The sequence below is a fragment of the Hyaena hyaena genome, unplaced genomic scaffold, assembly GCF_003009895.1.
Source record: "Hyaena hyaena isolate Hyena2069 unplaced genomic scaffold, ASM300989v1 scaffold_1100, whole genome shotgun sequence".
Lineage (NCBI taxonomy): Eukaryota > Metazoa > Chordata > Mammalia > Carnivora > Hyaenidae > Hyaena > Hyaena hyaena.
Window position 1 is genome coordinate 545,314 of NW_024081736.1, and position 16,015 is coordinate 561,328.

The 16,015-nt window shown below is 48.3% G+C and overlaps 1 protein-coding gene across 2 annotated transcripts in view; it reads right to left on the bottom strand.

Annotated features, from left to right (window-relative positions):
• GRID1 (glutamate ionotropic receptor delta type subunit 1) overlaps positions 1-8,725 on the bottom strand; it is a 539,165-nt gene extending 530,440 nt beyond the window's left edge. For both annotated transcript variants that reach the window (XM_039222327.1, XM_039222328.1), the window contains exon 1: positions 8,447-8,725. In XM_039222327.1, the coding sequence (XP_039078258.1) occupies positions 8,447-8,720 (274 nt within the window). In that variant the 5' untranslated portion in view covers positions 8,721-8,725. The remainder of the gene's footprint in view (positions 1-8,446) is intronic.
• Positions 8,726-16,015: the final 7,290 nt, after the last annotated feature.

Consider the following 16,015-nt stretch of genomic DNA (forward strand, 5'->3'; position numbering starts at 1 on the left):
GTGTCCCCTGCAGGCGAGGCACCTGACCCCCAAACTCTCTCTGTCTCCCCATGTACCAAGAACACACCAGGATGTGGTCCAGGCCTCAGAACAAGCCACAGCAGAGATTCGCCAGGTCAGAGGCCAAGAGAGAATAAGCAGCAAAGGGGCCCAGCACTGGCCACAGCTCCTGAGTGAATAAGTCTGACCGAGCACTTAAAGCATGTGCCAGGCACTGAGCTGAGCCCTTTGCATGTATTAACTAATTCAATCCACACCTTGACCCTATAAGCAGGGATCGTTATTTTGTCCCCATTTTGCAGACAAAGAGACTATGGCATGACTTGAGGGATATGCCCAGTATCACACAGTTATAGAGTCAGAGCCAGGATTCAACCCTGGTAGACTTCCTTGAGTCCATGTCCCTAACCGCTCCCCTCAAGGTAATCCTGAGCCAGAGGGGAGGGGCAAACAGCTGGATCCCTCTGCAGAGGCCCTGTCCCCACACCCAGTCCTCTGAAGGAAGAGCACCAAGAACCTCCCTTCCTGGGTCCCACACACGGTTTGCTATTATCACAGAGACCACTTGCTTTGTGCCACAAACTTGGCTGGGTGCTTGCTATTATAGCTATGAATTCTCATCCCATTCCAGAGGTGAGGAAAGCGAAGCTCCGAGAAGTCTCCATGGGCATTAAGAAGGAGGGGGGCTGGTGGCAACCCACGCTTTTTTTTCTGATTACTTATTTTTTGTACCTGGTACAAAACTCAAAAGGTATTTTACATTTATTTATTTTTGAAAGACAGAGAGAGACAGAGAACGAACAGGGGAGAGGCAGAGAGAGAAGGAGACACAGAACCTGAAGAAGGCACTAGGCTCTGAGCCGTCAGCACAGAGCCCAAGGCGGGACTCGAACCCACCAACTGTGAGATCATGGCCTGCGCTGAAGTCAGATTCTCAACCGACTAAGCCACCCAGGTGCCCCACAAAAGGTATGTTTTTAAATGCTGTGAAAACTGTATTTTAGGACTGTGCCTGTCCTAAGTCATTGTGTTTCTCTCCCTAAAACAGCATTTCCTCATATTGATGGTATGTGTACTCGAATACATATACATAAGCTTGCTTTTACACGGAGCAACCATCCCCACCCCTGTTCTCGCTTTGCTATTGTCAGCTAACAGTGCCACGTGTTCGAACTATTGCCTCATAGTACATATAGAAGTAGTATTCAATTATGTGTGTGTGTGTGTGTGTGTGTGTGTGTGTGTGTGTGTGTGTATACTAATGGATTAACCAATTTGCTGAAGATGGGCATTTAGGTTGCTGGCAATTTCCACTGTTACCAACAATGCTACAATAAATCTTTGCGTATTAAGAAGAGAGTCTACCTGCAGTGTTTGCCATGTGGACTCAGAGATGGCGAGCACAGCTTTGGAAATCAGATGTGGCCAGCCCCCCATTCCTCAGTCGTATGACCTAGAGTGAGCCTCTCTACTTCCCTAAGCCTCAGTTTCCCCACCTGTAAAACAGGAATGGTACGAACCCACCTGGAGAGTGGCCATGAGATGATGTGAGCAGATGCCGCTAAAGTGCCTGCATCGTGCTCAGTGTGGAGCGAGGGCTAGAGAGGCATGAGCTCTTGCTCACTGACACCTGAGTCAGCTGGGGCATTCAGGCCCTGCCTTCACCTTGGGCTCCAGGCCTGGGGCTCGTCCTCAGTCCAATCACAGCTCTTCTCTGTGCGTTACTTCCTTCTCTTTCATGAGCAGCCACTGAGTCTGGACACAGGAGCTGAAGGACGGGGGCCATCTGGAGATGAAGACCCCCATGTCCTCGATCTGCCCTCAGGCCTCTGAATGGGCATGAAAAACAGGGCCCAAGAATACAACCTGAGGTAGCAAGGTACAGCCCCCAGGGATTTCTGGGGGTCCTGGGCTCATTGTGAGCCTCTAAGGCCTGCATGGCCCAGCCTCACCCCTGGCCACTAACCACAATCCAGCCATATGATCTGTGCCTTCTTCATTGCCTCCAGGTCTTCCAGCATGTTCTTCCCTCTGCCTGAGACGCTCTTCCCTCTGCTTGGGACACTCTTCCTACTCTCCTCCCCTTCGCCCCCATGGCCCTTGTTTACCTAACTCCTAATAGTTCTTAGGTCCTCACTTACATGTCACCTCCTCCAGGAAGTTCTCCCTAACCACCTTTCCCCAGGCTGTGCAGTCACCACCAAGAACAAGATTGGCCCTGAGGCCATGGCAGAGTCACAGGAGGAATGTCAGGCCACAGCTTCAGGGAAAGAGGCAGTCTAGTCAGGAGCCATGTGTGTCATATGCTGGGACCTAGCTGTGGACACCCAGCCAGGAGGGCAACATCTGCCCTAAGTGCAAAGAGTGAAGTTTTAGAAGGAGACTGTGACATTTGGGTGGGGAAGGACTCCTTAAATGAGATGAAAAAGGGCTAACCATACAAAAGATGAATAAATCTAACAATGATACAATATAGAACTTCTGTGCATTAAGACAACTAACTGAAAAAAAGCCATCTCCCCCACATTTAAAAAAGAAAAGGCTCAATTTTTTGAAATGGGCAAAATTTTAAATGGCAAATAGGCATTTCAGAGAAAACAAAAATAGCCCATAAAGGTAGGAAAAGATGCTTCATCGGTTATCGGGACAATGTAAATTTAAATCATAGTAAGATACCATTTCACATGAAAATCTTAAAAGTAAAAAGAATACCAGGTATCGGTGAGGTTGGGAAGTTTTGAGAATTCTGGAACATCGCAGACAGCACTGTAAACAGGTGGAGATGTTTTGCAAAACAATTTGGAATAACCTAATAAAGTGGAACATGCCTGGATCAAATACTCTAGCAATTCTGCTCCTCAGGATAGACCCTCAGAAAACTCTTACACATGTAAACTAGTGCAGCCACTCTGGAGAACAGTATGAAGGTTCCTCAAGAAGTTAAAAATGGAATGGTCCTATGATGCTGCAATCACACTACTACTATTTACCCAAAGAATACCAAAACACTAATTCAGAGGGATACATGAACCCCAATGTTAAAGCAGTATTATTTACAATAGCCAAGATATGGAAGCAGACCAAATGTCCCCTGACTGCTGAATGGATAAAGAAAGTCTGGTATATTATACAGTGGAATACTACTCAAGCCATAAAAAAGAATGAAATCTTGCCATTTGCAACAAAATAGAAGGAGCTACAGAGTACTATGCTAAATGAAACAAGTCAGTCAAAGAAAGACAAATACCATATGATCTCACTCATGTGGAATTTGAGAAACAAAAAAAAATGAGCAAATGGGAAAAAAGACAGAGAGAGACAAACCAAGAAACAGACTCTTCACTATAGAGAACAAACTGATGGTTACCAGAGGGAGGTGGGCAGGGGGATGGGTTAAATAGGTGATGGGGATTAAGGAGTGCACTTGTGATGAGCACTGGGTGATTAAAATAAAAACTCAAAAAAAGAAATATTGAGAATATTTAAAACTTTAAGAAATAAATTAAATGTAAATAAGTTAAAAAAATCTCTTGCACAAACATCAAACTACAAGTATAAGAATGTTCCAATTAGCATTATATGTAATAGCAAAAACCTGGAAATAACTCAAATGCTCATAACAATAAAATGGATAATAAATCAGATGATACTATGCCACCACAGAAAATGACTGAATACATATGAATCAGATGAATGGCTCTCAAAAACCTAATCTGAGTGAAAAAAGCAGTCACAAAAGTATATAGAAATGTTATTCCATTTATCTAACGTTCACAAACAAGGCCAAACCTAAGCAATATGTATTTCAGGATCCATACCTTTATGATAAACTATCAAGAAAAGCAGGGAACTGGCTAGCACCTAATCAGGATGGTGGTTACATCCCCTCAGTAAGGGAGGACATGATAGGAAAGGGACGCACATGGCTCCTTTACATTTTTTTAGCTGGTATGGAATCATAAGGGAATTTATTTTATTATCATTCTTTTAACTTGGCATATACATTGTTACCATGTGTGACTTTTGATTCTTTTAATAATTTAAAAAACTAGCACAAGGGGCCCCTGGGTGGCTCAGTCGACTGAGCATCTGACTCTTGATTCCAATTCTGTTCATGATCTCATAGTCTATGAGATCGAGCCCCATGTTGGGCTCTGCACTGACAGCACAGAACCTGCTTGAGAGTCTTTCCCCTCTCTTTCTCTGCCCCTCCCCTGCTTGTGCTTGTGCGCTCTCTCTCTCTCTCAAAATAAATAAACTTTAAAAATACATACATGCCCAAAAAAATACATACACACACACATGAATACATACTAGCACAAATAGACAGTGGGCACTCACACATATCCTAACCCATCCCCAGCCTGCAGGTTGGCCCAGGGGCCAAGAGCAAACCTCTGCACCCTGGAGATGCTATAGAGAAAAGAGCTCTGGTGTCCCAACTTCATACCTCAGCCCCATGTAACTTTAGCCAACTTCCTCTGTTTCTTCATCTGTGAAGAGTTCCTAGCAAAATCATTGTCCATGGGTAGAGACTTGGTGAATATTTGTTGAATGAATGAGTCAGTGATTTCTAAGATTCCATCATAACTTCCACCCTCATCCAAGTGTATTCCTGAGGGAGAAATTGTGGCTACAGCTTCTAGCACCCACCTCCCCACCACACACACAAATGAATATCCCAGAATTTGAAGTGGCACATCAGAAAGTTCTCTGTTCTGTTCGATCCAAACTTTTGGTATTTTAATGTTACAGATTTTCTCTCCCAAATGTCAGCTTCTCTTCTATTTTCCCTTTTGCTGTCACAACAAGCATACAAGTATTTTTGATGGAATTTTACCAAATGGCACATCTTACATTTTGTAAATTATATACATGCACACTCCTCTCTCGCCTCTCTGCCAAGTTCTGTCTCAGGGCCCAGCGACTTTGCTTCTTTGACCCTCATCTCCAGACTCAAATGCCCAGCCCCCAGGTTCTACGAAGAGCAGGTTATTCCTGGGCTTCAAGGGAAGCAGCAGGGCAAATGAGGAAGAATCAGCCCTCCTCAAGCAACAGGGGGTGCTTCCGTGTGACATTCACTAAAGTCCTGAGCACACCAGCTTAGGAATTCCAAGTCCATTCCAAATCACTCTTCCCTCCTTCTTGGCATCAATTTGCCTGGCTGGGGACAGGAAAAGGAACCTGGAGCCTAGCAACCCCAGGTTACAGAAATAGGATGGTGCCTTGGCTAAGTGCATGGGCATTAAGGTCAAAAAGAACCTCTCTGGGCCTCTTGTTCTTTATCTGTAAAACACAACAATAATCCAAACTTAGAGAGTTATTGAGTGGCATAAATAAATATATGTAATATGCATTTAATATATATAAAGATACTTGCAGATCAGCATCAAAAAAAAAAGTTGCCATATCCCCAAACCACTTCTGTTTGACTTTGGAAGGAATAAAACAGTCTTTACACTCAATTTGCTTTTTAATTGGGCTCATCTGCAGCTAGTGCTGCAGTGGTGGGGTGGGGGAGGGGCCCTGAGGAGCTCTGGAGGGACCATTTGTCTTGGGTATATCAGCAGTGTAAGTCCACTCACTGTTCTCCAACAGGCCAATGCCAGCCATGCTGAGAAAATACTCACAACCCACACTCATGGGCTGAAGATACTGCATCAAATAGCACATGGGTTGGAAAACAATCCAGAGACTAGGCTGTGCATAAGCAGCACAGTCAGGACAAGCAGTGGGAGTCAGAGTGGTTACAGTTTACAGAGAATATTTTAGGGCCGAAACTTGGCCTCAGAGGCCATCAAATCAACGGACCAACGTCCAGGGCCCACAAAGGTAGGAGGTGTTGCATGGAATCCAGTGAAAGAGCTTCAGCCTCCAGAAAAGCCTAAAGCCGAACAGATCAGCACCCAGGACAGCGACAATCAAATGTATGGCAGCGCTGAGGTGTTGCATTCACTCCCACCATCCAGATCAGAATCCGCAAACACGGCAGGTTGCCGCAGGTCCTTCCCCTGCACCATGCAAACCTCATGGAGCAATCATGGCATTTTCTATGGCTGAGCCCACATACAGCTTTCGAATCCTTCCCAACACAGCATTCAAGGCTCAACCAGTTGCCTGGTCTATTAGAGGAAGGCTATTTGTTTACCCTGTGTCTTTTGGAATCACTGATAAAGGCCACTCTGGTTGAAAACTAACTTCAAACCCCACCAAAGTCAGCAAAAGTATCCACATCAGAAAAAGGAGCACACCTTTTGGCTTGATTGGAGCGTTTGGGTAGGAGGGGAAAGGAGAGGGGCAGGGCAGTGTGTCTGCAGAATGACACATCCTAGCCTACTTCCACTACCTCAGAGGTCAGACTAACCAGTCCCTTGCCTTTCTTCCCATTTTCCCCTTGTCTTTTGTGAAAATTGCTTGAAATCCCCCAAGTTCTTATAAATGAGTTGGTTCATTCACACAGTGATAATTTCTTGGGTGCCAGATAATTTCTCTGTGCCAGGCATGGTGCTAAGCAACAGGGACACAGGTGCCAGTGTATAGCACCTGGCCTGATCTCCTGAAGCTCACAGCCTGGTGTGAGAGTCAGTGTCCGTCAAGAATTAGCCTTCATGAGTATGTCAGGACAAGCTAAGAGCAGGCCGAAAGAGGGAGATGTGTACCTGTGAGAGCCAGCTCCACAGGAAAGAGAGGAGCCTTCAGCCAGTAGGTACGGAGGCCCCTTTCCTTGAAAGTTCCCACCTCCCAGACCTTGGGGAAAACCAAGGCTTGAAAAGTGTCTATAGGCCACAGCATAAGGGGAGCAAAGATGTCGGAAGAAGGAGGGTTAGGGAGCTCGCAGACCCTACCCCACAGCATCCTCCAGCCCTGGTGGTGTCCACACCTCCCCACAGCCCAAACTCAGAGCAAACTGGATGCCTGGGTTGAAACATCAGTATGAAGGGTTCTCAGGGAAGGCTGAGCCCCTGAGAGACACCCTGTGGGCTCCTCAGGGCTATGCCATGACCTCCAATGCCACCCCACCACCACCACCACCCAAGGCCAGAAATTGAATGCAGGTGGGAGGGAGAAGTCAGGCCTCATACAGAGTCTAGTTCAAGTGCTTGGAGCCTCTAGTCACCCTTGTCTCCATCACCACCTCATTTCACTAGAGCACAGTGACTGTTTGCTCTTCCAATTCCTCCTGGAAGACTCTAAACAGCATATTTGCTCAAGAGCTGAGGACAACATTCCAGTCTTAGAGAAGCAGAGTATTTAGGCAAATGCAAACATATGCTGGTTTCTCTTCTTAGCTACATTCTTGGCAAAGGAATTATTTCACCAAGAGACAAATCAGGACTTTCGAGGGCCCATTCACTCCAACCTGGCCCCTGCTGTGGGGCTGCTGACACTTACCAGTTCCCACACCCTTTAAAGACATGTAATGTGAGTGAGTGGCAGTGGCTATAAAGGGTGGCATAGGGACCCCTGTGAGGGGACTACTCTATGTCCTGACCCTACTGGTCGCCTAGTGGTGATAAAATTGCATAGAAGCGAATACACATATCCAAGTGCCTATAAACTGGAGAAGGATGAAAAAGGTCTATGGATTGCATCAATGTCAAATCCTGCTTATGATATGACATGAGTTATACAAACTTGTTGCCCACGGGGGACCTGGGTGAAGGGTGCATGGGATCTCTCTGTGTTATTTCTCATAATTGCAAATGAATCTCAGTTATCTCAAAATTAAGTCATCTTTAAAAAACATGTAATGTGGAAACCATTTATTTCATCTTGGGACTAGGACTGGCCAGTTTTTACAAAGCAGTCATAAGAAAACCTAAAACTATTTCTCCAAAGCCCGTTTCTGTGCATTTAGAAAAGTATGATTTTTTTCATATGGGAGGTCTTCAAAAAAGTCACATTCAGCAATACCCACATGACCTCACCTGGCCCCATGACCCTTAGGATGCCCCTCCTCTGACCTATGTCCCAGCCTGTGAATCTGAAACTCAGGGCAGACCATGGTAGAGGGAGGCAAGGAGCTAGGAGGGCCAGGTGACCATCCATTGTGAGGGACAGTCTTTGAAGAGGAGTCTTCCTGGAGGACCATGCTGGCCAGCCTCCGCCTCTACCTACATGCAGCCCTTCAGATCCCTGCCAGCAGTTTATTAATATTTTATTGAAAACTCTAAGATGATTCAAACTTCAGCTGTCATGATAAGATGTTGTTGCTAGGCAACATTAGTGCCTGTCTACAGATCTGTTTTTGCAGCTCTTCCTCCACTGGCAAAGCTCAAGGTTAGGCCCTCGCACCCCAAAACCCATATCATTCAGACCACCAACCGCCACATACACCCAGCCCACTCTGAAGCACTCGGCCACCAGCCAGTGACCTGGCTCATGGGTCTCCCAATGCCCAACGTGCCTCCCAGAGGCCACAGAGTACGCCCTGCCCCCGACTCACCGTACTCGCTGTCGTAGAACATGACAAACTTCTGCCAACGCAGCTCTGTCACCAGCCTGAGCATGACGTCATTGAGGCGCACGGGCGGTCTGGAGGCCAATGTGTAGGCCTCACCATCAGGGCTGGGGTTCAAGTGGCAGGCAGTGCGCGGAGACCCCCCTGGGTTGCGCTGGACAAAGAGGTGTGGGATGTGCATCGCATCTGTGAGTGACTGCAGGGCGTTGGCAGACGCGCAGCCAGTCGACGTGACCAAGGCCAAAATCCCCTGGGTCATGAGGTCACAGGCTGGAAAGACAGGGAAAAGAGAAGGAGGGGTCAGCATGGGGACAGTGCTGCACTGGCTTCAACCCACATGGCCCATGCCTGGCAGCTCATGCCCAAGGCCCCAAGAAATGCTGCCCACCTCCAGAGACTGACTCGCTCCGGGCCAGGACGGCAGCTCTCACGTGCAGAGTCCCACTGATGCTTTCAGGGATCCCACCACCTAGATGTTCTTCCACCCCTTCAGCAGACGAGGAAATGGAGGCCGGGTGAGGCAAAATCATTTGCTGTAGGCTACTCAAGGAGGGACAGTATGAAAGGAATCCAACCCACATCTGCTTGAGACTCCCAACAGACCTGCCAAGTCAGCCATCCTGTTTCCTACCTGGGATGTGAGCCCTTTAAGAGCCAAGAACTCATTTTGTTGATCTATGTGTGCCCAAGGCCATGACACCAGCTGTGAATATACTGTATGCTCTACAATTGGTGGCTGGACTGAACTGATTGAGGCTGGAGGGAATGGATTACATCAGAAAGTCAGGGAGACACTTACCCCAGAGGACTCAGGTTGTAGGCAAAAAAAAAAAAAAAAAAAAAGGACAGAAACCCTAGGTCTTCTGGCCAAGTCCACTTAATGTATATCATAAAATACTGGGTCAAACCCCAGATGAAGCAGTCAGTTCCAGAAGCCCAGGATTACTCAAAGCCAGTAGATAATAACAAAGGAAGATGCTAGGCAGAGGAGGAGATGGAGGGAGGGAGCCGCCAGCCAGTTCTTGGGCTGTGGCCCTCGCGGCCCAACTTTTGGAGTCATCCAGTAACTGCGAGGGGTGCCCCTTTTAGCCACACACATACTTACGTCTTTTGGGGACATAGACCAATTAATAGAAAGATGCACCACCCAACACTGCAACCCACTGCACCAGTTCTGAAGCAAACATTTATTAATAATGCTTATGTGACAGAGGGATGTGGGAAAGCAGATGCAGCTTCAAAACACAGCCTGTGAATGTCAGCAGACCATCTGCTACAGACGGCAGACTTTTGAGCAACTTTGACAATGCAATTCTTTCGGTTGAGAGCCTTTGGGTTTATGTAAATGTCTCAGACAAGGCTGAGAGGAGGCCAAGAGCAGAGGAAACAACCCAAAGAGAAGGCAGTGGGAGCCTGGGAAGGTGAGGGAAGAGGAAGGCCCTCCACACCTTCAAACCCCAAAGGCCGGTTTCTCCCCACACAAAGGTGCTCACTGCGCACATTCATGAGCATCAGCAGGACGATGACTCAAATGCCCGCAGTGCTCCCCACTAGACCCTCAACCCCCCCACACACACAATGCAGGGGCAGGGGTGGTGAAATGAGATTCTTTGATGTCTCCTGGGAGTCACGCAGCCACCCATATGCTCTGAGCAACTCCCATCCAAACTTCACACAGCAGTTGTCTCCTAAACAGAAATCCAATTGCACCATGTTCCTGTTCAAGCCCTTCAGTGGCTCCCAAGAGCTTTGGGGACAGAGTCAAAGCCCTTCATTTTCGGGACAGAGTCTTGCAGGCTCCCCGATGCCCGAAGCTTCATGTTCTTCACATGCCCTGCCTGCTACGCCCAGGCCAACCTCCCCCTTTTCATCCCCTGGAACCCACCACATTTTCTGTTCACTCTTGAATTTTCATATTCATCAAGACTCAGACTCTCTATCTCCAGACTGGCAAAGGACCCCCTACCTCAAGCTCCCCCTGCACCCCACACTTCCCCTATCGGGGCACGATGCATTGCTTGTGTAACTGTCCATCTCTCCTAGGACCTCTAACTCCAGGAGGCCATGGGCTGTGCCTTTTCTGCTCATCATCGTTCCCTGGACACACATCATGTCCAGCACATGGCAGTCGGCAAAGACTGGTGCACTAAGGCAGTAAACCTGGACATTTTTATGCCCTCTGGTCAATAATTCCACTTTAGGCACCTATCCAAATTATGGGAATGGTTCTAGATCCCAAAACCTTCACAGGATACTTATCCATGCTCTTGAAATATTGCTCACAGTCTGAAAGATGCCGATAGGTGAGTGGTTATGAAAAACGCTCCATTTGTTGAAAGCATACATAGCCTTTAAAATTATTTATGAAGATACTATAATAACATGAGAAAATGCTTGTCATAAAAAAGTTATGTAAAAATAATACAAAATTGTATGTCTTTTATGACATCAATTAAATAAAACTCAACACGCACGAAACACCAGAGGAAAATATTGCAAAATGCTAAAAGTGCATTTTTAGAAGAGGCCTGAACTGATTTTCCTTCTTTTCCATATTTTGCCAAAATTTCAAGTCATGAACAGATCATTCTTTCAGAAAAGGAAAATAATCTTCCAATAATGGGTACGTTGTGAAGCTATGTAGGAGGAGGGACTATTTTCTGATAATTTTCCCTGTGCCACATGCTGTTGAGTGTGTGTGAGTGTGTGTGTGTGTATGTGTGTGCACGTGTGTGTGTGTTGAGTACTTTATGTATGCGTCATTGTGTCCATTTTCCAGATAATAAGTTATGAGGCCACGCAACCAATAAGAAACAGAGCTGAACCGAGATGCCACCAGTCTAAAAAGCACTTCTGAGAGGCAGGTAAGTGACAGCAGCAGGGCACGAAATTATACACACCCCAGGACTGTAACTAAATAAAAACCTTGCTTATGGAAAAGGCAAGAGAAAATGCCAAAAGGCAAGAAAAGTACAAGGTGCTATGATACTGAATGGATTTCTCTTTATTCTCTTGTACATACTTTCTTTAATGCCAATACACCGAGTTTCTAACTCTAAGAAGTAATCATACAAAATAAACTGGACATCACAAGGATGGAAAGCTGTTCAGACACCCAGCCAAGGACACCCACGAGCATGTTCCTGGCTGCCATCACTCACTCTGGGCTCTCTGCTGCCCACCCCATCCAACTCCCTCCCAGGTCATCACCTGACTTCTGATGGCAAACCCTGTGCCCATTCCATATATGCCAGTTCTGAAGTCCCTGAACCTCTCTGAGCCTCAGTTTCCCCACCTGGGTAGGCACCCCACTGTCACTGCGGGCTGGTTCCTTCCCTCCTGTGTGTTTCACACATATACTCAACATCCCCTACCGTATGCAAACCTCTGTACTGTGCACGGGGGAAGCAAAGGGCATGATGACCACCAGCCCCAATCCTGACGAGTGTGGATCCACCAAGAAGACACACCCCATTATTCAGCCTGTGAGGAAGGGGAGATGAAGCTCCTTGGGACCCAGAGAAGGGTGACCTCAGGGCCTCACTGAAATAGGATTTAAACCAGCTGAAATGAAGGAAAATAGCATGAAAGAGGGATGCATTGTGACAAAGACACAGGGGCCAGGCAGCAGGAACATGCTCAGGGAACAGTTGGCTGACTGGTCACTTTGCCCCAGTCCTGCTGGTAGCCAGGGACACTAACTTCTTGGCTGGGCCTGGGCTCACCGGAACAGTAGAAGCAGCCCTAAAAATCTCACTAACCGAAGCTCCAGTTTGGGCTCCTCCAGTCACATGAGTGAGAGTTCCGGAGATCCGGTCTGTCCTACGATGTGGCCGGTGCTGTGCCTGGCACGCCCTACCCTGAGAGTCCTGTGTCTGGAGAAGCCTGGACCAGGATGCTGGCATCTCAGGGGACACTGGCAGGAATGTGATTGTGAGGCTGTTCCGGAATGCTGGCGGAGCCCATGGGTCCTTTCTGACCTCCATTTACTGTTAAATGAGGATAAGAAGCACTAACCAGCAGAGCTAGGGGAACATCAACTCAGGACATGAACAGTAAATGCCAACCCCTCCTGGGCACAGGAAAGAAGTTAAATAGAAGCCAGTTTCCTGCCACTCTCCTTGGGCATCCCATCTCCCCCATCAGTCCCCATCCAAGTCATGCCCAGGAACCCAAGAAATAGTAGTTAAGACAGAGAGCACCCTCACTCCTGCTGCTGACAGCTGTCCCCGTAGAGGTGGGCGTCACTGCCCCACCCCTTGTACAGCCACCTGCAGCACCACGCAAGCTCCTCAAGCCGCCAGCCTCGGGAAGTGGGTGGATAATTAAGGCTGGAAGCTTCTCCCAGGCACTAATGGAGAGGCCCGATGCAAGTCAATTTCCAATCCATTGTGAATGGCCTGCTAATTGGGGCACTGTTGAAATAATGGTTATTTAGAGGCTCCTAACATAAAAATAATATGATCAAAATACATCAGATCAAAGCCAAATCAGCTATTAGCTTAATCAAGGTTGTGTGCTCATTCCCGGGACAGGACGTTATACAACCCACATCCCCACTGCAGACAGAGAGGCTGAACCCCAGTGACAGGGTCCCCTGGCCTGAGTCTGAATCTGGGCCCTGCCACAAACACACTGTGGGACGCTGGGCAAAGTGCCGGCCCTCTCTGGGCCTCTGTGTTTTCTGTCATGTAAAGATGATGGCACCCACTTCACAGGGCTGTTGTGCTCATCCCGTGAAAGGTGTCGGTATGTGAAGAGCCATTTGCACTGCCTGGCACGCAGTAGGGATGCAGAAGCCACCACTGTTATTGCCTCTCCTGCTTAGAGGTGTTTCTGCAGCTCACTACAAGATAAGAGCCTTTGTTATAATTCTTTGCCTCCACTATCATGTGGTCATAAAGCTGATCTCTCTCTTGATTGCAACAATGCAGGCTTGATAGCTTGATAAGGGCCCCCTGAGAGTGGCTCATCAGCTGGGAAAGCAAGAAGCAGAGATGAATGTGATGATCAGCTTTGAACCCTTCCTCGAGCTCGGTGTCCTAAGAGAGCAGAGGGACTCTGCAAAGATCTATGCACTTTCCCACGGCATCCCAGGAATTGGGAGAAAGAAGGTACTCAGAGCTCGCACTTGGGCCCAAAGGAGAGGACCCACGGGCTCCCTCAGCATTCCGGGACAGCCTCATAGTCACAGGGGGACCTGCCAGTGTCCCCCGAGATGCCAGCATCCTGTGGATCCAGGCTTCTCCAGACATGGGACTCTCAGGGTAGGATATGCCAGGCACAGCACCAGCCACATCACAGGACAGATAGGATCTCCGGAACTTTCACCCCATGTGAGCTTTCTGATCTCCTGAGGAGAAAACCACAGCACAGAGAGGGCTGGCTGGCCACCAGGGCCACATAGCTAAAGATCACAGAGCAAAGAGATCATCAGAAGCAAACCACCAGGAACATCAGGAGCCAGTCCCAGGAAGAGCTGGTGGCCAGCATGGGACAGAGCCCAGGATTCCATGGCTAATGCTACTCAGCACTTCCCTGGAGAAAAACTCCTAGGACAGCTCCACACTTAGTGCAGGCCCCAGCGAAGGAGCTGGCCGGCAGGCACAAGGCCTCTCTCTCTCTCTGCTGACAGCAAATCCTTGTCTTTCAAGTCACTCCGTGCCTGCAGGCGGACACTGTTGAGAAGAGAGGTATCCCCAGATATTGAGGTCACTCCAGGTACCACCACTGTTTCATGTCCAGTCTTCTCCATCCCCATCAGGATTCCTGGAAAATTCTCAGGCCAGAACTGGTTGGGGGAAGCAATACCCTGGAAGGCTTGTGCTGGAAGAAACAAACAATTCATGGTGCCACTGCCCAGAAATGATGGCACAGTTGTCCCAGGCCTCCCCTCCACCAGGTGCCCCTGGCATTTCCACACTGCTCCTCCCAGAAGACCAGACATGGCCCAGCATAGGTAAGATCCACTCATGGGGGCCCCCTCAACCTCACGTGCTAACTGGCCTCTGGCTAGCCCCTTCAAGACTCTTCCAGATGGAACAAGGTGAGAGGCCACACCACCTGAGTAGGTCCAGAGGTGCCCAGCGAAGCCTGCCAAGGCTCTGCTCATCTCAGCAGGCAGCAGATGGGAGAGCCAGGCTCTGGGCAGCCCAGGGCTTAGCCCTACCCTCCAGAAGGAATGGCCTCTCCCTCAGGTGGGGGTCCAGCAGGCCAGCCCCAGGAACTCCAGCACCTCTGCCTGCTCCATAAGTGGGGCTCCCAGTGACAGCTCATTATCGTAATCATCTTAACAGCCGTGAGCACTCACCCTCCCCTGAGCCGCCCTCATTATCGGTGCCCTTCCTTTCCTCCTTTAAGCTGGCATGGCTTTATTAATATTTGAATTCTAAGGGCTAATGCTTTAAATTAAGGTAGCATTTATAAATACTTTATAGTCAATGAATAATTGACCAAATTTAGTATTGTCATAACTCACAGTAAATTATTGATCTATGAAGAATAAATATTTTTTCATGTTTTATTAAGACACTTAAAAGGTAAACAACACCATCAAATGGTGGGGGAGAATGGGTGGCAGTACCAGACAAAGGCAGGTGCTAGAGCTCTGGTCCTTATAGCACATGGAGCCCTCCCTAGCCACTTACCATCAAAGGCCACCTCCCAAAGAGGAGAGTCACCAAGACCTTTTCTGTCCTACAGACCTGCTTCAATAACACTCCCAATGGCTTCCTCCTGCCTTCACTCCCAGATTCTTGCTCAGTTCAATGTCTGTCCATCTGTCACTACAGCCACTCCATTGCAGACAACCTCACTCCCCTCTCTCTCCTTATGTGGCACAGCTGGTGAAATCTCAACTCAGGGTCAGCCCATGGTGGGTCAACCTGCCTGCCCCCTTCTCCATGTCTGTGAGCAAACAGTGGAGTCAGAGAGACTCTCACGTCCAGCAACATGGTGACCCTTGCAAAGCTGTGTCACCCACCCCAGCAGGGCTCTCCACCTTGCCATTCACCTTAACACCCTCTCCATCACCTCCTTTGCCCACTCTGAGACCTCCCCAGCTTCTCCCCCAAGTTCAGCTGATGACCTTGCTTCATTCTTCATGGATAAATAGAAGCCACAATAATAGGAACTCACTCCACTTCTTGCCACCACATCTTCACATCTCTCTGTATTTGTGCTAGAAGCTGAAGAAGACAACCTCTCCCGTCTGAAGCCAGGCCCTGCTCAGGTGCTCCCAGACCAGACCCATTAGGCATCACTCACACCTTCGCTCTATGAAATCATCAACCTTCCTTGTATTTAACCAGTCCCTTTACAAGTTAAACTTCAGCCATGTGGACAGTTTCATAGTTGTGGCTCCAGCCCACAACCCTCTCCTGGGCTGCCAACCCCCAGCCGAGGGAGGCTCCCTTGCTGAGTTCACTAGCAACTCAAACTTGGTGCATTGACACTGAGGTCCCTGGGGTGTGACCTTGTCCCTTCTGGTCACCAGTCTCTTCAAAAAGGGCACCCCTCTCCACCACTTGTTCTCGACTCTTCTCTCTCCCTGAC